Source organism: Anomaloglossus baeobatrachus, chromosome 2 (genome assembly GCF_048569485.1).
Source record: "Anomaloglossus baeobatrachus isolate aAnoBae1 chromosome 2, aAnoBae1.hap1, whole genome shotgun sequence".
NCBI classification, from domain to species: Eukaryota; Metazoa; Chordata; class Amphibia; order Anura; family Aromobatidae; genus Anomaloglossus; species Anomaloglossus baeobatrachus.
Genome location: NC_134354.1, coordinates 38,297,616 through 38,320,379, shown reverse-complemented (window position 1 = coordinate 38,320,379; position 22,764 = coordinate 38,297,616). Strand labels below are relative to the sequence as shown.

Here is a 22,764-nt window from a genome sequence, read left to right as displayed (position 1 = left end):
GTGGCCGCGAGTTACCTGACTGACAGCAGCTGATCGCGCTACTCATCTCATTAGCTGCGTGGAGGTGACCGGAGCGGCGGTGTATTCTGCTGCTCCTGTCACCTCCATGCATCAGAGCTGGACGCGACGCTGGAGGTCCGTGGATTACGCCGGACATGGAGGGTTTGTCGGGGTTAATAAATTGGTAATGAGGGAATTTGTTTGTGTTTTTTATTTCTAATAAAGGATTTTTCGGGTGTGTGTGTTTTTTTACTGTCACTTACAGATTAATCATGGAAGGAATCTCGGGGAGACTCCTGACATGATTAATCTACGACTTATTGGCAGCTATGGGCTGCCAATAACTCCTTATTACCCCGATTTGCCAACGCACCAGGGTAAATCGGGAAGAGCCGGGTACAGCCCCAGAACTGTCGCATATAATGTATGCGGCAATTCTGGGCGGCTGCTGACTGATATTGTTAGGGTGGGGGGCTCCCCATAACGTGGAGCTCCCCATCCTGAGAATACCAGCCTTCAGCCGTATGGCTTTATCTGGTTGGTATTAAAATGGGGGGGGACCGCACGGCGGTTTTTTTAATTATTTATTTATTTATTTCACTGCACAGTATAGACACGCCCACCGGCTGCTGTGATTGGGTGCAGTGAGACAGCTGTCACTCAGCGTGGTGGGTGTGTGTGACTGCAACCAATTACAGGCGCCGGTGGGCGGGGAAAGCAGGGAATACGAGATTGATTAATGGGCGGCCGGCTTTTTCAAAATAGTAAAAGCCGCCGGAGTTATTATAACAGCCGTGCAGCGCCGCGCCGGAGATCGGGGAACGGTAAGTATGAGAGGGGGGGGGGGAACTGACCGACAGACAGCTAGAGGGACAGATAAGACAGAGAGACCGACCGACAGACATAGAGACCGACCGACGGGCTGAGGGAGAGAACGAAACAGAAAAAGAAAAAAGACAGACATCACATGAAAAAAGCACAAAACGTACAGGGAGCAAACAGAGATGCGTCCGTGTCACTCGGACGTGCGCACAGACCCATTGACTTTCATTGGGTCCGTGCTGCGTGTTGCATGCAGAAAACGGACATGCTGGTGTGTCGCCCTGGGCAAGCCAGGGGACACAGGTCACAACACCACCACACCCCACACTCCAGGTAGGCACATCACAGCTAACCACAAATCCTTGTTGCCTTCCTCCAGAGGTTGATGATGCACACCAGGGGGTGGGCCAGGCGGTTGGCTCCGCCCACCGAGGAGCTCACAACACTGGAGGCAGGAAGAAACCAGGCAGATTAGCCCAGGCAGGGCAAGTGTGAGGAGCTAAGTAGAGGAGTTAAGAAAGTGAAAGTGAAAGTAGAAAAGGAGGAAAAGCAAGTAAAGTGACAGAAGAGAAAGACAGCCTGAAGGGTCCAGCTTTGTGAGGGCCAGAACAGCAAGGTCAGCAACGGCGGTGACTGTCTGGAGGGGGACCGTTTGGAAGTTCCTGGAAGGACCCCGTTGGCTGTGTGCCCGGTGGTCTGGAGCAGTGTTCCGAAGGACAGTCAGCACCAGGGCAGGGGCCTCTCGGACCCCGGCAAGGCTAGGAGTCGCCAGATTTGCCAAATCCGTCAGTGACGGGGACGCAGCTCCCCCAACAACCAAGTCCCGAGTGAAGGCAACAGCCCAACCTGAACCGGGGAGACACCGCCACCGCCAGGGCACCAGTTTCCCCAGGGCCAGTGCCTGCGGGCAAAGTGTAGAGCTCCTCCGGCCCAGATTGCAGCCGGGGAGCGGGTAACCGGAGGGAATCCACCGATACCACAAGTCAAACAAAGGTGCAAGGAAGAGGGACTCCCATACTGAGCAGCGGTGGTGCAATCACCACAACCGTGGGTGGCGTCACGAACTATAACAATCCCCACATCCAACCACAAACACCCCCCTTTCACTCACGGGCGAGGAGTGTCACTCGAGAAACCCCGGGATCCGGCCCACAGCTCGAGCCACCAGGAGCAGCTGCCGGACCCGAGCAGAAGGGGTGAGCGCGGTGTGCTGACACCCTCCTCCCCGCCCGCGACAACTTGGCGTCACGAACAGGATCTTACCGCTCTGCCATCTGGTAGAGGTGCGCCTTGTTACCGCCGGAGGTATCCGGCAGGAAAATTTCAGAAGCCGCCATCTTTGGCGCGAAAAGTTCCCGCTCGAGCGTCTTCTCGAGCAGTAGAGGCGCGAAGGCCAAAACCCCGCCCCGAGAGAGGAGGGGCCGGAAAGAGCTAAGGGGGACGCGATGGCGGCTGAACGCATGTAGCTGCGGCTATAGAAGCAGGGACGCCAGGACCTTGCGAGAATACCGTTCCTGGAAGCAAACAGTGAAGACACCATGTGGATGCCGTCCCGCGACACCGTACCCCCCGCGCCTGGAACCGCGGCGTGGGTGGAGATCCGGACCGCGCAGCTCTATCAACGGCTGCAGGTGAAGATGCAGCTCCTCATGGAGGAGTGGGAGGCCGACATGGCGGACGTTGTAGCCACCGTGCGGAGACGCGAGGAGGAGGCGGAGAAAGGGAGGGTGAGTGACCCACGTCCCGATGCCCTTGCAGGGCCGGTCATCGCGGCTGTGGGGCCCGGTCCAAGCCCTCTCCCCCCGTTGCCTCCCTCGCCACCCGTCTCGGAGGCCGTGACCCCGCCACTAGGCCCGCTACCACCGCAACCCGGTAGCGATACCCAGCCCGTCCGCCCCAGCGGACCGACCTGTAGCCGGAGCCCGTAACAAACCGGAGGCATTACCTTGGAAGGCCCCGAAGATTGTGCCAGAGACAGTCCCCGAGCAGCTTCCCGAGCCGGAGCCGATGACCCGCTCCGAGCCGAAGGCCCAAGTGCGGAAAGCCCCTGTGCCCATCCCCCACACCTCGGCTGAGGTGGCGCCGGGTTGTCGCTGCAAGGCAGCGCCCAAGGCCATGACACCGCGGGATACGCTACCCACCTTCCTGACAGTGGGTAACGTGCTGGATGTCCCGCGGGGCTCAACCCGTGCGCCGGAGCTGGCAGCAGCGCCATACTGGGACGGGGAGCCGACAAAGCTGGGCCTCGAGATTGCGGAGAGGGAGAGAAGGAAAGCCGAGCTGGTGGCCCGAGCCATTCGGGAAAAAGAAAACCTGCGGCAAGCGACCTTCCGTGTCCGAGGCCCGTTCTACGAGGGGCAGGTGAGGCGATTTGATATCCGCCGGGGCTACGGATTCATATACGAACCGGGCCTGGAGGCCAAGGTGTTTGTGGCCCGGCGGGACGTGAATGCCCATCTGCCCGAGGAGCATCCTGGCCGCAATCTTATACCGGGGGACATGGTGCGTTACACCCGGCACTGCGGAGAGAGGGGGTGGTTTGCCCTGGATGTAAAGTTGAAGGGCAGCCCGGAGAGCAAGGTGAGCTCTGCACCCCCTCCCTCGGATGAAGCAGCAGAAGGACCGGAGTAGGGCAGCGGATGCCCGCAGCAGCAGTCCCCGTTGGGACCACCACAGAGTTTGTTTGTTTGAAAAAGTTTTGAAAAAGTTGTTGAAAGAATGATAAGTGAAATGATAACGAGTACTTCACCTGATTTGTTTGTTGATTTGCAACCGGCTGGAGCCGGCACCGTTGTCCCCGTGGGGACCGTTTAAAGTTTATTTGCATGGGAACTATCCATGGACAAGCCCGTGAACTTGCAGGGCACCACAAACGTTAAGTGGCTTGTAAATATGTTGGGTACCGTTACCGTTTCCGCAATACCGTCTCCGGAGAGGCAGGTTAGAGGGAGGGCCCTCAGCAGAGCAGGCTAGGGCCCAGCCACCAAAGGAACCGGTGGCCACCCTCTGTAGGGGAAGGACAGATCCCGCTCGGGTAACTTGTGCTGGACTGTGGGTCAAGGGGTGCTGCCTGGGTTTTAGGGGCAGCATCAGGGCCAGGTTGCTTGGGTGGGAGAGAGCGGAAACCGTGACCGTATACCGTTGCAACGTTTAAGTAAATGTGCCTCCCGTCTTGGGAAGAGTTTTGATTAAAAATGTATTTATGTTTTGCTTAACCCTGTTATCCCCTTTTTACAGAAAAATAAAACCGGTGTAGGACGGCAGCCCGCGGACGGTCTGCATTTTGCTAAGGGGGAATGTGTCGCCCTGGGCAAGCCAGGGGACACAGGTCACAACACCACCACACCCCACACTCCAGGTAGGCACATCACAGCTAACCACAAATCCTTGTTGCCTTCCTCCAGAGGTTGATGATGCACACCAGGGGGTGGGCCAGGCGGTTGGCTCCGCCCACCGAGGAGCTCACAACACTGGAGGCAGGAAGAAACCAGGCAGATTAGCCCAGGCAGGGCAAGTGTGAGGAGCTAAGTAGAGGAGTTAAGAAAGTGAAAGTGAAAGTAGAAAAGGAGGAAAAGCAAGTAAAGTGACAGAAGAGAAAGACAGCCTGAAGGGTCCAGCTTTGTGAGGGCCAGAACAGCAAGGTCAGCAACGGCGGTGACTGTCTAGAGGGGGACCGTTTGGAAGTTCCTGGAAGGACCCCGTTGGCTGTGTGCCCGGTGGTCTGGAGCAGTGTTCCGAAGGACAGTCAGCACCAGGGCAGGGGCCTCTCGGACCCCGGCAAGGCTAGGAGTCGCCAGATTTGCCAAATCCGTCAGTGACGGGGACGCAGCTCCCCCAACAACCAAGTCCCGAGTGAAGGCAACAGCCCAACCTGAACCGGGGAGACACCGCCACCGCCAGGGCACCAGTTTCCCCAGGGCCAGCGCCTGCGGGCAAAGTGTAGAGCTCCTCCGGCCCAGATTGCAGCCGGGGAGCGGGTAACCGGAGGGAATCCACCGATACCACAAGTCAAACAAAGGTGCAAGGAAGAGGGACCCCCATACTGAGCAGCGGTGGTGCAATCACCACAACCGTGGGTGGCGTCACGAACTATAACAATCCCCACATCCAACCACAAACACCCCCCTTTCACTCACGGGCGAGGAGTGTCGCTCGAGAAACCCCGGGATCCGGCCCACAGCTCGAGCCACCAGGAGCAGCTGCCGGACCCGAGCAGAAGGGGTGAGCGCGGTGTGCTGACACCCTCCTCCCCGCCCGCGACACTGGCGTGAGACACGGACCAAAAAACGCATCACGGAGACGGACTCACGGACATAACCAAAAACGCAATTGTAACCGCTGAGATATAGTAACATTGGTGCACGTTTGGCCGTGTCTCCAGTATACACGGAAATGGACCAAACACGCACGTGTTTCACGGATGTGTGTTTCAGGCCTTAAGAATAGCCAGTGTGCTGGACAGGCCTGGATTACCACATGCCTCCACCTGCGGGTGTGTCCGGTCTGAATGAAGACACTGTTTGGTCACATGGTCTCTGGTTGCTTGGAGGACTTCACTTCCTGAAGGCAATTCTGGAAGGAGTCCATGTGGATTAGTAGAGTCGGCTGCAGTTTCCCCTGATGTCACTGGGTAGGAAGCCAGGTGTATGTGCAGCGCACAGGGAAGGGGGTACTCGGTCCCATGCGGTCACAAATGGGAATGTCACTCTGGTGGCTGTTGCCCGGTCCCATGCTCTGGGCCCCTTTTGTTAATGGGGGGTTATTTATAGGGGAGATAAGAGTTTTTGTCATGTGACACCACCTGCGGGTTGTGGTTAAGGATGGAGAACCGCCGCTGCTGAATGTGGGTACTCCCAGAGCTGGTGGTAGTGGCAGCTGTGATTGTAGGCCCTCCGCAGGTAGGGTTGTGCCTGGGAGATATAACGGGGGCAATAACGGAGACCACACCGAGTTGTCTTAACAGTCTCTACTCACTTGGACCCAGGGGTGCTGGTTCAGGTCCCAGGAGGACCAGTGCCAATGTAAGTGACCCAGGTTGCTCTGTCCCCGACACTCTTAGTTGATTGGGTCGCCGTATCGTGGAGCGTTTGGGGGCCCCGACTGTCCCTTTTGGAGTACAGTCTCCTTCTCCGTACGGCGGGCAGTGCGGACCCTGTGGGGAGGTAAGTGTCCGAACTCCGATCCTAGTTTACTGCTGATGCCCTCGGATTATGTGGTTCGGTGAAGTCCGTGAAGGTGTCCTCATCGGGCAGGTATTTGCCAAACAGTCTAAAACTTGTGCTTGACCTAGGGCCCTGTGCCCCGTTCGTGCTCCGGTCCCAGCGGTATCTCCGGTACCCGTCCTCGCGACCTCTTTCCTGTGCCCCCTGGGGTCACTGTTACACGGACCCAGCTCAGGCACGTCCGCACACCTCTCCTGTGTGCTACCCGACTCTCATCTCACTGCTGACTGACCCCTCCTACCAGGCTGGCTATACCCAGGGACTCATTCCCATGGTGACCATCCCCTTACATGGTTAACCCTCTATGCCCAGTGTGGAGTGGAGAACTAGGATTTTGGTAGTATTTTGGTGGAATCGGCACTGGTACTCCAGGTCCCAGGGGGTAGGTCCTGCATCCCCAAGAAGATGCAGTTTCCTGTAGTGCCCTTAGGGTCTCAGGGGCGCTACATATGGAACCTGTGGTCACTCTGTACTTAGGGAGCAGGAGTGACTGTCGTCCGTGGCTGAGAGCAGGTCACAGTTCCCGGTTGGTGATCTCAGAGAGGCAGTCTTCCTAGTAATCTATGGGAGCCCTGCTCAAGCACCTGAAAAACTGATGGAAATCTTTGCAGAAGGTAACAGCCTGTGTTGAGAGACTGGCAGAAGCCAGACAGAGAGATTGTGTGAGGAAGCTGCCTGGCTTCCATGAAGAAACCTCGTGGACAGGTGTGTGGACTCACTTTAGTGAATGTGTGGAGAGACTGCTAAATCTCCTGAGAGGAACGGACTGAGAATCTGTGCATTAATCCTGACCAGGTCAGTGTGATCACTGGGTGAGTCCACAGTTAAACGGACTGTAATACCGTGTATGTTCCTTTTAAGCCGGAAGAGGTTTTTGTGTTTAAGTTGCAAGTGTGGTATATGTGGCTTTAAAATAAACCAACTGGACTTTTAAATGGAGAAGTGTTCCTGTGTGCCTCAGTTAAAGCAGCCAAGTGAGTGTCTCCAAATACATTCAGTGAGCGCAGCCTCATACAACATACAAAGAAAATATCTAAATAGCAAAGTTTCGGCCAACGCAGAGCCTTTGTCAAGCCAATAAAAATTGCATGGGGTTGTAATGGTGTCAAGAAGCTTCAGATAGGGCCCTAATTTATGTTTTTGCTATGGGGTAATCTATGTATGTTTATAAAGTTGAGGAGTCAATAGCAACAATATAAATTTGTCCTATATTGCTAATTAACGGAGATCAGAATTAGCATGAGTTGGGTTCTTCTTTCCCATGGGCTCTCTTTATGCATATGACACGCTTGCACCGGGGACGTAGGGCACTCGTTACTGGGCCGGTCCTTTCGTCTTGGGTGGGATGTCGCTGCGGCAAGGCCCGGTACCCTGGTGTCATTATAAAAGGGGATTATTATTTACAAGGGATGATGACAGTTATTCGTAACGCTGCGGGATGGGGCCTCTGGGGCAGATGGTGACGCAGCTTGGTTAGTATAGTTCTCCACAGGTAGAACTGGGCCCCAGGGCGGATGGGAGTAGTAGTAGGTGATGACGGGGGTGCAGGGCCGCAGGTGAATAACAGAGCGACACATGGATGCCGTTTCAAGGTTTTTACTCACTGTAACAGATTCCAAGGTAACACGAGGTCAGTGACCGCCTTTGGAGTGCTGGGTTCAACTCCAGTTGATCCCAGGTAGTTCGGAGGTCAAGACGGGTGTGTGACGCCCTGGGCAAGCCAGGGGTCACAGGTCATAACACCACCACACCCTACACCCCAGTTAGGAATACCTAGGCTACCAAAATCCTTGTTGCCTTCCTCCAGGGGCTGATGTTCACACCAGGGGGTGGGCCAGGCGGTTGGCTCCGCCCACCGAGGAGTTCACAGCCCTGGAGGCGGGAGGAACCAGGCAGAACAGTTAGGGAGGTGAAGGAGTAAACAGTAGAGTGGAGTGGGGAAAGCGAAGTGAAGTGGAAGGAAGTAGTAGTGAAGCTAAGGAGAAAAGCTGAAGTGACAGTAGTAAAGCCTGAAGTTGGTCCGGCTGTGTGCCCCGGACAGTGACATCAAGGTCAGCAGACGGCGGTGATAGTCTGGAGGGGGACTGCTCGGAGGTTGCTGGAAGGACCACGGACGGGTAGTGGCCCGGCGGTCTGGAGCAGTATACGAAGAACAGTCAGCACCAGGGCAGGGGCCTTTCGGATCCCGGCAAGGCTAGGAGTCGCCATAATTTGCCAAATCCGTCAGTGAAGGGGACGTCTGTCCCAATTGAAGGCAACAGTCCGACCGTTACAGGGAGACACAGCCACCGCCAAGGCACCAGTTTCCCAGGGCCAGCGCCTGCGGGCAAAGTAGGGCTCCTCCGGCCCATATCCAAGCCGGGGAGCGGGTTACCAGTGGGAACCCATCGCAACCATCATCAACTTAGGTGCAGGACAGAGGGACCGTCACCGTCACCTACTGGGGAAAGCAAGTGCAGCCGTCCGTGGGAACCGTCTTTCCAGCCGTGTGTTTTACCGAAAACTGTGTCAACGTCTCAGGCTGAGTGAGTACCACAGTGCCGCAAGGCACAGCGCTGCCCCCGCGTCCCTGCGCCCACCAAGCCCTGCATCACCCACCTAATCACTGGGCCCCGGGATCACCAACCCCTACCCACGGAGGGGCAACACAACAACTGGCTGCTCCATACCATCCTTCCCGGGATCCCTATACAGAGCAGCGGTGGTGTCAACACATCACCACAACCGTGGGTGGCGTCACGGACAATAACCAATCCCCACACCCAAAATCCCCTTTCACTCACGGGCGAGGAGCGCCGCTAGAGTCCCCGGGATCCGGCCCATCGCTCGAGCCACCGAGCGGCAGCAGGCCGCAGCAGCCGCGGCAGCCGGACCCGAGCAGCAGTGGGAGAGCGCGGCGTCCCCTCCTCCGCCCGCGACAACTTGGCGTCACGAACAGGATCGAACCCATCCAGTTACCTGGAGGAAGTGCGCCTTGTTCTGGACTGTCAGCGGTGTTCCGCTGCAAAAATTGTGAAAGTCGCCATCTTTGCCGCCATTTTGGGCGCGAAAATCTCCCGCCCAGCGCCTTCTTCCCCAAGCGGTGGGCGCGAAAAAGAGGCTCCGCCCCCTGAGAACGCGGGCGGAAGTGAAGCTCCGGAGGACCGTAAGCGAAAGGAAAACTTTAAAAGTTGCTGGAAGGACTGCTCCCGAGTACCAAGGGGGAGCAGGAGGAAGGAACCGCAGTTCATGTGACCAGGACTGTAAAGGCAGGGACGCCAGGACTTTGCCTAATTCCATTCCTGGACAAGCAGTAGCCGCAACCCCGATGACATCTTACCCGGCTCCGGCAGTCCGCCCAGCCGCCACGGTGATGACGTCGGCTCCGGCAGTCCGCCCGGCCGCAACGGAGGTGGCACCCGATTGGAAGTCTGCCCCAGATGTGGCGCCAGCCGCTCCCAGGTACCCCGTCACGGCTGTGGAGCAGCCGGAGTGCACCTGCAGAGAGGTGGAGCAGGCCAGTGAGAGATGGAGCCCCCGGCAGTTAGCGAGGCCGGTTGTAGCCGGCGCCGAGGGCATCCAAGTGGGCCTGGCTTCTGAGCAGGAGGCAGAGCACGGAACCCGTTCTCCATACTGGGAGTGGCAGCAACGGCAGTGGTAGTGGAGCATGGACGGCTACCCACAAGTTAAAAAGTTGACTGTTTTATGGACTGTCACCCCTGTTGAATGCCCTCAAGTTCAGGAGGGGGCCATCTGCTCCGCAGGTGTGGGGTGGCAGAACGGTTTAAAGTTTTAGAAAACGTACCTCCCGATGTGGGAAGATGTATGATTGCAATGTGTTTATTTTTCCTTTTTCCAGTTTTAATAAATGTTGGTGGCCAGACGGCCCGAGGACGGGACGTGTTTTACCAAGGGGGTGTGTGACGCCCTGGCAAAGCCAGGTTGTCACAGAAAGAGTTAATCCTCCTTGGTAATCTGATCTCACACCGGTGCAGCAGGACAAACCACAGCCCCCAGTGTAAGAGAAAAGCAGAGCAGAAGGGAGGGGCTGGAGCAGAGTGTTTGGAGAGACAGAGAGAAGAGAAGCCTGGAGTTGTAGCTCCCAGGCTGATGGTGAAGCGTGCTCCGAGAGGGCCGGGACAGGCTGTGAGTGAGGAAGGGGCCAGAGGTAGCCGGGCAGGGTAGTGGCCCCCCGGTACCTGGGTGACCCGGATCACTGCAGGGGAGTGTATTCCCCGTTCCCGGCTGAGGAGAAGGAGGAAGAGAGTGGAGAGAAAGGCACCTGGCTGCAGGGAAAGAACAACAAGGGCTGCTGCACCGTGTGTGGGACACTAACACCCCCGTACCGAAGGCTGCGGACACCGGCAATTCCTAGTTTACCAGTGACTCGGTGGGACATACCTGTGAGTACGCCCGTGCCCTCGGGCACCGCACCGCAGCACTGCGCCCTGCTCCCTGCTTACCCCATCACCGGGCCCCGGGACAACCAACCCCCTACCCACGGAGGGGAGATATAACAACCAAGCTGCTCCCTGTCACCGCTCCCGGGATCCCCATAAAGAGCAGTGGTGGTGTCAACAAATCACCACAACCGTGGGTGGCGTCACGGACAATCTCCCTTAACAAAACCCCCTTTTTCTGTGGAGCCTGGGATCACAGACCGGGTCACGCTACCGTGATACCCACAGGAGTGACCCCGTGGCCCGGATCTGAGTACCCCCTGGTCCCCGGGCGACACAGGTGCACCCTTCTTACGTTCCTTCCCTGGTCGTCTTCCTGCACTGACTTCTCTCCCACCTGTCCCGCACCTACGCACACAGTGCCCTGAGCCAGTGTCCGTGGACCTTTCAGGGTGGCTTGAAGCTCTGTCCCTTGGCCCTCTATGGTCACCTTCCAGCGGATTCATGTATGGAGTTGGCTTCGGTATCCTTAGTCTCCGGTTTAGATGAGCACATTAGTTCTTCTGCTCTAGCCTAGGGACCGGATCCTCGTTTGCGACAAAGTCCCTCCACTCTAATATGCTGTATGTGCAATGAGACCACGGGGGTATGGCGCAATCCCCTTGGGCTCTAGGACCCCTTCTGTCTTGTGCCTGGGCCGAGGTGCACCAGCTCCAGACCACAGATCTTCACTCGTCCACTGCTCCTTCACGACTTTCTTTCTACCGTCTGCCCCCAGTCACTAGACTCCACCCTTCAGGTTGGCTTTGGGGACGGTGCTAACTACTATAGAAGTTTAGTTGTACTAGGCCCTAAACACGGTCTAATGGAGTGTTGCTAATTGAGTGTTTGTGTTTTGTGTCTATTCGTGGTAGACTTCTTCCTTACCCAAGATGGGGCACCACACATAATCTTGGCCTTTCCTTCCTTCTTATCTCGTTGTCCTATTTTTTTTTTTTCCTCTATATTTTAAATCTTGCTCTTTTCGAGTGGTCATTTACCTTTTCCAACATCCTAATGTCTTCTTCTTCTATGACACGCGTTCAGAAACTTAGTTTTTTTCCCCTGAAGAGTTATTTTACAGCATTTTGATTTGAGATTACCTAGTTTGCGGTGTGTGAACATGGCGTTTTTTCCAGCAGATTACACATGTAATCCTCCTGAAAAAGCGTTCCATAAAATATGAAAACTACATTGCTGTGCACACGTTCCATCTTATGTTACTTCTTTTAACCACTTCAGTGTTCGGAAACCTGACACGGTTAAAGGGAATGTCCACTACTAAGACAACCCCTTCTGATACCACATGTTTCCCCCAGATAAAATAATAAAGCCCTATACTCGCCTCCCGAACCTGCGCCGTTCCAGCAGTGCCACGGCTCTCAGTACTATGACTCACGTGTGGCTGTGACATTACACGAGCCTCATGTCCAATCAGCACTGGCTTCTTTCTCCCTGCCTTCGGACTAAACAAGCGATTTAACAGGAAGTGGCGGGTGTAACTCCCACACCGACGTCCTCGCACTGTCCTGCCCCCTCCCCCAGCGGGGATGTCGGCTCTCTCACCCATCTGGCCGTCCTGCGATGGTTACTCCATCCTCGGCCCATGCTGCTGTCTCCCGGAGCCTATACACCTCCTGCAGGCTTCCTGGATCTGTTCTAAGGGCACACAAGTAGCCATGCCCCCTTTCTTAAAGGGCCAGAGTCCCCTAACCCGGAAGTGCCTCTCAGATCATCTGAGAGGCTGCAGGTACTTAAGGAACCTCTTCCCTATGGGAGGTGCCTGGGCAATGTGTTAGTTTAGTTGCTAGTTCTCAGGTCCTCAGTGCTGCTGCTGCTACTGACTTTGTGCTGTCACGCTATATTGTTGCTTTGTTGCTATTGCTGACCTGTACCTCTGTAACAGTGTGCCCCTATCTGCTGCTGTGACCATATACACCAGATTTCTACTATACAAGCTGTCACAAGCGTCCATACTGATCGCTGCTGCCACCCATCCATCCTGGACGGTTCCATTACTCTGCGTGCTGGTACTGCCGTTTCTACCAGAGACTATACTGTGTTCGTTGTGCCAGCTGCTGGAGTACCGCAGATCTCCTGGAGCCGCCCTCTGCCGGCTACTTACCAGCACTTGTACCTGCTGCCACCTGCGTTTGCAGTAGAGAAGACTCGGTGACAAGTCCAGTTCTCTCCCCCAGGCAAGTGAACAGTACCTTCAGTCCAGCGGACCCACTAAGGCCCGTTTCACACGTCAGTGAAAAATACTGACGTTCTTCACTGACGTGTAAAACACGCACATGTCCCTCCGTGTTCCGTGATTCACGGCACACGTGGGTTGTCCATGTGCAATCCGTGATCCGTGATTGCATATGGACATTACTCACCTGCCTTCGTTCCTGCTGTCCATGGTGCTGAAGTCTCCAGCTCTGCAGCGTCCGCCCACCGCTCTCAGCAGCTACTTCCTGGTCGGCAGTTCTTGCTTTCATGAATATTCATGAGCCAGGCAGGAGCTGCAGAAAGCAGAGGCTGCAAAGTGAATTGCAGGCAAGGTAAGTTGAAAATTTTTAATATTTAATATATCCGTGATTTTCTTGTACGTGTTTCACTGATCACACACGGATCACACCATAGTGGTCCGTGGGTCATCAGTGATGCCAGACAAAAACTGACATGTCTCCATGCAGAATCACGGCCAAGGGTGCACGCTGCACGGAGACACGTTCAGTGAAAAATCACTGATGTGTGAGCAGACCCATTGATTATAATGGGTCTGCGTATGTCAGTGATTCTGGTACGTAGAAAAAAAACCACAAACGTACCAGAATCACTGACGTGTAAAGGGGGCCTAATACAGTGCTTTCCTCTTAAGCATAAGAGCGGGTAGAAGGAAGTTGGCGCTGATTGAACACAGGGCTCGTGTGACGTCACAACCCTATTGGAGCAATGGCACCATGAGCCGCGGCACAGCTAGAACAGCACAGGTACAGGACGGGTGAGTATAGGCTCTATTACTTTACCTGGAGGAAACCTGTGGAATCAGAAGAGGTTGTCCCAGTAGTGGACAACCCCATTAAAGAAGTGACATTCTCATTGTTCAGGCAGTTTATCCATGGAAGTTAAAGGGGCTTTACACGCAGTGATATCGCTAGCGATGTCGCTCGTGAAAGCACCCGCCCCCATCGTTCTTGCGTCACGGGCAAATCGCTGCCCGTGGCGCACAATATCGCTGTTACTCGTCACACAGCACTTACCTTCCTAGCGACATCAAGGGGAGGTTCGTGCGGCGTCACAGCAACGTCACACAGCAGGCGGCCAATAGAAGCGGAGGGGCGGAGACCAGCCGCATAAACGACACTCCCACCTCGTTGCCGGCAGGACGCAGGTACGTTGTTGTTCGTCGTTCCCGTGGTGTCACACGTAGCGATGTGTGCGGCCTCAGGAACGACCAACAACCTGCATCCTGAAGCAGCAACGATATTTTGGAAATGAACGACGTGTCAATGATCAATGATAAGGTGAGTATTTTTGATTGTTAGCGGTCGTTCGTACGTGTCACACGCAACAACGTCGCTAACGAGAACGGATGTGCATAACGAATTCCGTGACCCCCAACGACATCTCGTTAGCGATGTCGTTGCGTGTAACGGGGCCTTTACTCTCTCTCTATACTTCACAGAATACAAGGAACACACTGCAATAGTGACCAGCAAATTCTTGAATCGGATTTGGCTGGGAAAACCAGGCAGCTGCGCCAGCATCTAGATCAGACCTGGGTAAGAGGCAGTCCGCGGGCCACATCCGGCCCGCCTACTGTCTGTGACCAGCCCGCCCGTCTTCAGCCGGTGCAGTGGAGCCAAGCTTAATGCGTGTCGGGCAGGGAGCGATCCTGCAGCTCTGCACAGTCAGTGCAGGCAGCGGAACGTAGGAATCTCTCCTCTGTTCCCTTCCAGCACTCTCTGTGACACACGCGCGCGCTCTGATGTGGTCAGTAGTACTGTGCGGCGTGTATCATTTCAAAAGTTCCCGCCGGGCCGGAGAAGAAGCGGCACAGCGGGGGCCTTCACGGAGAGAAGAAGCGGCAGGGGGCCCCTCGGAGAACAGCATCGGCGCAGCCAGGGCCCGCACAAGAGAAGGAGCAGCTCAGTGGGGGGCCTGTACGGAGGTGCTGAGGACGGGGACAATAAGAAGGGAGAGGTAAGTAGTGACTAATAAGCTGAGGAGGGGACAATGGGGGAGGGGGGGACTGGTGACTAATACTGGGGGTGTAGTGGTGTAGTTTTACAGGTGTAGTATATGGTGTTGTGTATATAGTGGTGTAGTATATAGTGGTGTAGTACATGGGGTGTAGTGATGTAGCTTTATTACAGGTGTAGTATATAGTGGTGTAGTATATGGGGGTGTAGTGATGTAGTATATTACAGGTGTATTATATGGGGCTGTAGTATATTACAGGTGTATATAGGGGTGTAGTGATGTAGTATATTACAGTTGTATTAGATGGGGATGTAGTGATGTAGTATATTACAGGTGTACAGTCATATGAAAAAGTTTGGGCACCCCTATTAATGTTAACCTTTTTTCTTTAGAACAATTTGGGTTTTTGCTATTTCAGTTTCATATATCTAATAACTGATGGACTGAGTAATATTTCTGGATTGAAATGAGGTTTATTGTACTAACAGAAAATGTGCAATCTGCATTTAAACAAAATTTGACCGGTGCAAAAGTATGGGCACCTCAACATAAAAGTGACATTCATATTTTGTAGATCCTCCTTTTGCAAAAATCACAGCCTCTAGTCGCTTCCTGTAGCTTTTAATGAGTTCCTGGATCCTGGATGAAGGTATATTTGACCACTCCTGTTTACAAAACAATTCCAGTTCAGTTAAGTTTGATGGTCGCCGAGCATGGACAGCCGCTTCAAATCATCCCACAGATGTTCAATGATATTCAGGTCTGGGGACTGGGATGGCCATTCCAGAACATTGTAATTGTTCCTCTGCATGCATGAATGCCTGAGTAGATTTGGAGCGGTGTTTTGGATCATTGTCTTGCTGAAATATCCATCCCCTGCGTAACTTCAACTTCGTCACTGATTCTTGCACATTATTGTCAAGAATCTGCTGATACTGAGTTGAATCCATGCGACCCTCAACCCCTTTAACAAGATTTCCGGTGCCAGCATTGGCCACACAGCCCCAAAGCATGATGGAACCTCCACCAAATTTTACTGTGGGTAGCAAGTGCTTTTCTTGGAATGCCGTGTTTTTTTTGCCTCCATGCATAACGCCTTTTTGTATTACCAAATAACTCAATCTTTGTTTCATCAGTCCACAGGACCTTCTTCCAAAATGTAACCGACTTGTCCAAATGTGCTTTTGCATACCTCAGGCGACTCTGTTTGTGGCGTGCTTGCAGAAACGGCTTCTTCCGCATCACTCTCCCATACAGCTTCTCTTAGTGCAACGTGCGCTGTATTGGTGACCGATGCACATTGACACCATCTGCAGCAAGATGATGCTGCAGGTCTTTGGAGGTGGTCTGTGGATTGTCCTTGACTGTTCTCACCATTCTTCTTCTCTGCCTTTCTGATATTTTTCTTGGCCTGCCACTTCTGGGCTTAACAAGAACTGTACCTGTGTTCTTCCATTTCCTTACTATGTTCCTCACAGTGGAAACTGACAGTTTAAATCTCTGAGACAACTTTTTTGTATCCTTCCCCTGAACAATTATGTTGAATAGTCTTTGTTTTCAGATCATTTGAGAGTTGTTTTGAGGAGCCCATGATGCCACTCTTCATAGGAGGTTCAAATAGGAGAACAACTTGCAAGTGTCCACCTTAAATACCTTTTCTCATGACTGGATACACCTGCCTATAAAGTACAAAGCTCAATGAGGTTAGAAAACCAATTTAGTGTGTTTAGTAAGTAAAAAGTAGTTAGGAGTGTTCAAATCAAGAAATTGATAAGGGTGCCCATACTTTTGCACCGGTCAAATTTTGTTTAAATGCGGATTGCACATTTTCTGTTAGTACAATAAACCTCATTTCAATCCAGAAATGTTACTCAGTCCATCAGTTATTAGATATATGAAACTGAAATAGCTCTTGCAAAGACCCAAATTGTTATAAAGAAAAAAGGTTAACAATAATAGGGGTGCCCAAACTTTTTCATATGACTGTAAGGGATCTGATGTTGTAGTAGATTGCATTTTTTTATTTATTAGTTTTTTTGACATTGCTTTTTCATAAGCCTGCTTAATTATCACCGCAGGGTAACCCCGTTCACTTAGTCGCGTGTTGTCAATGTCAGTTATGCTTATGGTTAACATTAATAGGGGTGCCCAAACTTTTTCATATGACTGTATATAGGGGTGTAGTGATGTAGTTTATTACAGGTGTAGTATATAGGGGTGTAGTGATGTAGTTTATTACAGGTGTAGTATATGGGGGTGTAGTGATGTAGTGTATTACAGGTGTAGTATATGGGGGTGTAGTATATTACAGGTGTATATGGGCGGTGTAGTATATTACAGGTGTAGTATAGGGGGTTGTAGTGATGTAGTATATTACAGGTGTAGTATATAGGGGTGTAGTGATGTAGTATATTACAAGTGTAGTATATAGGGATATAGTGATGTAGTGTATTACAGGTGTAGTATATAGGGATATAGTGATGTATATTACAGGTGTAGTATATAGGGGTGTAGTGATGTAGTATATTACAGGTGTAGTGATGTATATTACAGGTGTAGTATATGGGGAGGTGTAGTATATTACAGGTGTAGTATATAGGGGTGAGTGCTTATTCTTTTTTCTATCTTTATACACAGTGGAATTTTTGTTGGCTTTTTGAATGAGCACCACGTAGCTGTGTTGGTTATTTCAGTCTAAGTCCTTCTGGGCAACCTATATAGGTTGCAACAGCAAAACGCTAAATATGAATCTCGACTAACAGCATTATCCTGAGTAGTGCCCTGTGCATTTCCTTCTCAATCCTATTTATATAGGGGTGTAGTATATTACAGGTGTAGTATAAGGGGGTGTAGTGATGTAGTATATTCCAGGTGTAGTATGTGGGGGTGTAGTGATGTAGTATATTACAGGTGTAGTATATGGGGAGGTGTAGTATATGGGGAGGTGTAGTATATTACAGGTGTTGTATATGGGGGTATAGTGATGTAGTCTATTACAGGTGTTGTATATGGGGGTGTAGTGATGTAGTATATTACAGGTGTAGTATATGGGGGTGTAGGGATGTAGTATATTACAGGTGTAGTATATGGGGGTGTAGTAATGTAGTATATTACAGGTGTTGTATATGGGGGTATAGTGATGTAGTATATTACAGGTGTAGTATATGGGGGTGTAGTAATGTAGTATATTACAGGTGTAGTATATGGGGGTATAGTGATGTAGTATATTACAGGTGTAGTATATGGGGGTGTAGTAATGTAGTATATTACAGGTGTAGTATATGGGGGTATAGTGATGTAGTATATTACAGGTGTAGTATATGGGGGTGTAGGGGTGTAGTATATTACAGGTGTAGTATATGGGGAGGTGTAGTATATAGGGGTATAGTTTATTACAGGTGTAGTATATGGGGGTGTAGTATATTACAGGTGTACATGGGGGGTGTAGTATATTACAGGTGTAGTATAGGGGGGTGTAGTGATATAGTATATTACAGATGTATATGGAGGGGGTGTAGTATATTACAGGTGTATATGGACGGGGTGTAGTGATGTAGTTTATTACAAGTGTAGTATATGGAGGGGGTGTAGTGATGTATATTACAGGTGCAGTATATAGGAGTGTAGTGATGTATATTACAGGTATATATAGGGGTGTAGTGATGTATATTACAGGTGTAGTATATAGGGGTGTAGTGATGTATATTACAGGTGTAGTATATAGGGGTGTAGTATATTACAGGTGTAGTATATAGGGGTGTAGTGGTGTAATATATTACAGGTGTAGTATATTACAGGTGTAGTATATGGAGGGGGTGTAGTGATGTAGAATATTAGGTAGAATGGAGTTAATTATATTAGTCCGGCCCTCTAAAACCATCCCAAGTTCTGCTTCAAAAAACTCTTGGGGAAAAAAAGATCAGTATAAACAAAGCTCTTTAGTCTTTTTTTCTTTTAAATATTTTTATTAATTTAACAAAAAGTAATACGAATATAAACAGACATGTTATGAAAATATACATTGCTGATTTGAGTAAACTCACATGTCAATATTCTAGGTTATAGAATGTTACTTTTAAATGTAACCACTACATACTAAACTACTATAACAATAAAATACATCAACTTTTAATCTGTCTTCTTTACTCATTGGATTGGAAATCACCAAATTACAACATATCGATCAATCATAACCACAAGGATATTTTAGAAACATAAATTATTAAATATATAACTGGGATAGGGGAAAAAAAAACAAAAAAAACAGGTTTAAATAGAGTTGCTTCATTAGGTTATTCCAGCTTTCCCAATTTTTTTGGTATTTTGGGTATCGATTATTAAAAGTGGCGAAACTTCTCTCATAATTATTATGAAGCATTGGTATATCTGTCTTTTTCCATTTAGCCGCTATATGAATTTTGACAATTAAAAAAAAATGTGAATAACTAGGTATTTGTCTAAATCTAATGAAAGAAGAGCCATTTGAGGTGTAATAGTGATACTATTTCCAAGAATTTGATTCATTAAAAGGTTAACCTCCCTCCAGAGACATCTCAATTTGGGAAGAGACCAAAATATGTGAAAAATATGTGAAAATATGTAAATTACATCCTCTCCAGCATATAGTCTTTTTCCATGCTGCCATCTGTGGCTCCATTTGGATTCTCCATCGGCAGATTTGAAAGGAAGTATCAAAGCTATAGGGACCAACACCGAATTAGATGATCCCTAAAATACGTCAGATGGCGGTGGTATCCAATATTCCGTAGAGCATTGGTACGTTGGTGATAAAACTCAACATGTAATACGTTTCTACATCTTTCCTCATCAGTCGCTGACACAACTCCATTCGGAATCCAAGCAGAAGTGATTCTGAAAACCAATTTTTTTGCTACAAGGGACGTTTGCAGTGAACTGCTGCCACTTATAAGGCCAAACGGTAAGTTCTCGGGGATCAGATGTGGTATGTTACGTTCTAGTCTAATATATAAAGCTCAGTGTATGTGTGTGTGTATGTCCGCTAAAGGAATCCGCACCGTCGCATTTACAATCACGAAATTTTGCACAGACACCCCATGTGACTCAGGGAACGTCATAGACTATATTTTGATGGGAAAATTTAACCCCGCGCTTTTACAGTTACACTCAAAAAAACCTGCCATTAAACTGAATGGAGGTGTGAGCTATAGGCTATTAATAGCAACTGTCAGCTATTAATAGCAACTGTCAGTGGTTGCTATAGGAACAAAATAAACTGTTAGTATAAGAAGCTTATGTTTGAGGAAATAAGATGTGTCAGTGGTGAGACGGATAGAGAAAAACAAAGAGACACAGACAGAGAGAGGGAGACAGGAAAAGAGAGGACAGACAGATAGGGAAGGGAGAGAGAAACAGACAGTCAAAGAGACAGACAGAGGCAGACAGACCCATCAGACAGGGAAAGAGACAGGCAAACAGGACAAGAAGCAGAGACACAGACAGAGACAGACAGACGGGGAAAGCAACAGACAGACGGACGGACGGGGAAAACGACAGACAGACGGACGGACGGGGAAAGCGACAGACAGACAGACGGACGGGGAAAGAGACAGACAGACAGACGGGGAAAGAGACAGACAGACGGGGAAAGAGACAGACAGACGGGGAAAGAGACAGACAGACGGGGAAAGAGACAGACAGACGGGGAAAGAGACAGACAGACGGCGAAAGAGACAGACAGACGGGGAAAGAGACAGACGGGGAAAGAGACAGACAGACGGGGAAAGAGACAGACAGATGGGGAAAGAGACAGACAGACAGATGGGGAAAGAGACAGACAGACGGGGAAAGACGGACGGACGGGGAAAGACGGACGGACGGGGAAAGAGACAGACAGACGACGAAAGAGACAGACAGACGACGAAAGAGACAGACAGACGACGAAAGAGACAGACAGACGGGGAAAGAGACAGACAGACGGGGAAAGAGACAGACAGACGGGGAAAGAGACAGACAGACGGGGAAAGAGACAGACAGACGGGGAAAGAGACAGACAGACGGGGAAAGAGACAGACAGACGGGGAATGAGACAGACGGGGAAAGAGACAGACAGATGGGGAAAGAGACAGACAGACAGATGGGGAAAGAGACAGACAGACGGGGAAAGACGGACGTACGGGGAAAGAGACAGACAGACGACGAAAGAGACAGACAGACGGGGAAAGAGACAGACAGACGGGGAAAGAGACAGACAGACAGGGAAAGAGACAGGCAGACAGACGGGGAAAGACAGACAGACTGGGAAAGAGACAGGCAGACAGACGGGGAAAGAGACAGACAGACGGGGAAAGAGACAGACAGACGGGGAAAGAGACAGACAGACGGGGAAAGAGACAGACAGACGGGGAAAGAGACAGACAGACGGGGAAAGAGACAGGCAGACGGGGAAAGAGACAGACAGACGGGGAAAGAGACAGGCAGACGGGGAAAGAGACAGACAGACGGGGAAAGAGACAGACAGACGGCGAAAGAGACAGACAGACGGGGAAAGAGACAGACGGGGAAAGAGACAGACAGACGGGGAAAGAGACAGACAGATGGGGAAAGAGACAGACAGATGGGGAAAGAGACAGACAGACGGGGAAAGACGGACGGACGGGGAAAGAGACAGACAGACGACGAAAGAGACAGACAGACGGGGAAAGAGACAGACAGACGGGGAAAGAGACAGACAGACGGGGAAAGAGACAGACAGACAGGGAAAGAGACAGGCAGACAGACGGGGAAAGAGACAGACGGGGAAAGACAGACAGACTGGGAAAGAGACAGGCAGACAGACGGGGAAAGAGACACACAGACGGGGAAAGAGACAGACAGACGGGGAAAGAGACAGACAGACGGGGAAAGAGACAGACAGACGGCGAAAGAGACAGACGGGGAAAGAGACAGACAGACGGGGAAAGAGACAGACAGATGGGGAAAGAGACAGACAGACAGATGGGGAAAGAGACAGACAGACGGGGAAAGACGGACGGACGGGGAAAGAGACAGACAGATGACGAAAGAGACAGACAGACGGGGAAAGAGACAGACAGACGGGGAAAGAGACAGACAGACGGGGAAAGACAGACAGACGAGGAGAGAGACAGACGGGGAAAGACAGACAGGCAGACAGATGGGGAAAGAGACAGACAAACAGACGGGGAAAGAGACAGACAGACGGGGAAAGAGACAGACAGACGGGGAAAGAGACAGACAGACAGACGGGGAAAGAGACAGACAGACAGATGGGGAAAGAGAAAGACAGACAGGTGGGGAAAGAGACAGACAGATGGGGAAGGAGACAGACAGACGGGGAAAGAGACAGACAGACGGGGAAAGAGACAGACAGACGGGGAAAGAGACAGACAGACGGGGAAAGAGACAGACAGACGGCGAAAGAGACAGACAGAAGTGGAAAGAGACAGACGGGGAAAGAGACAGACAGACGGGGAAAGAGACAGACAGATGGGGAAAGAGACAGACAGACAGATGGGGAAAGAGACAGACAGATGGGGAAAGAGACAGACAGACGGGGAAAGACAGACGGACGGGGAAAGAGACAGACAGACGACGAAAGAGACAGACAGACGGGGAAAGAGACAGACAGACGGGGAAAGAGACAGACAGACGGGGAAAGAGACAGACAGACAGGGAAAGAGACAGGCAGACAGACGGGGAAAGAGACAGACGGGGAAAGACAGACAGACTGGGAAAGAGACAGGCAGACAGACGGGGAAAGAGACACACAGACGGGGAAAGAGACAGACAGACGGGGAAAGAGACAGACAGACGGGGAAAGAGACAGACAGACGGCGAAAGAGACAGACGGGGAAAGAGACAGACAGACGGGGAAAGAGACAGACAGATGGGGAAAGAGACAGACAGACAGATGGGGAAAGAGACAGACAGACGGGGAAAGACGGACGGACGGGGAAAGAGACAGACAGATGACGAAAGAGACAGACAGACGGGGAAAGAGACAGACAGACGGGGAAAGAGACAGACAGACGGGGAAAGACAGACAGACGAGGAGAGAGACAGACGGGGAAAGACAGACAGGCAGACAGATGGGGAAAGAGACAGACAAA

General features: G+C 51.3%; 1 protein-coding gene across 1 annotated transcript in view; it reads left to right on the top strand.

Annotated features, from left to right (window-relative positions):
- The window catches only part of LOC142282208 (carbonyl reductase [NADPH] 1-like), a 36,928-nt gene that overhangs the window by 3,548 nt on the left and 10,616 nt on the right, over window positions 1-22,764 (top strand). Inside the window, exon 2 of the mRNA XM_075332947.1 lies at window positions 19,488-19,595. Within this exon, the coding sequence (XP_075189062.1) occupies window positions 19,488-19,595 (108 nt within the window). The remainder of the gene's footprint in view (window positions 1-19,487; window positions 19,596-22,764) is intronic.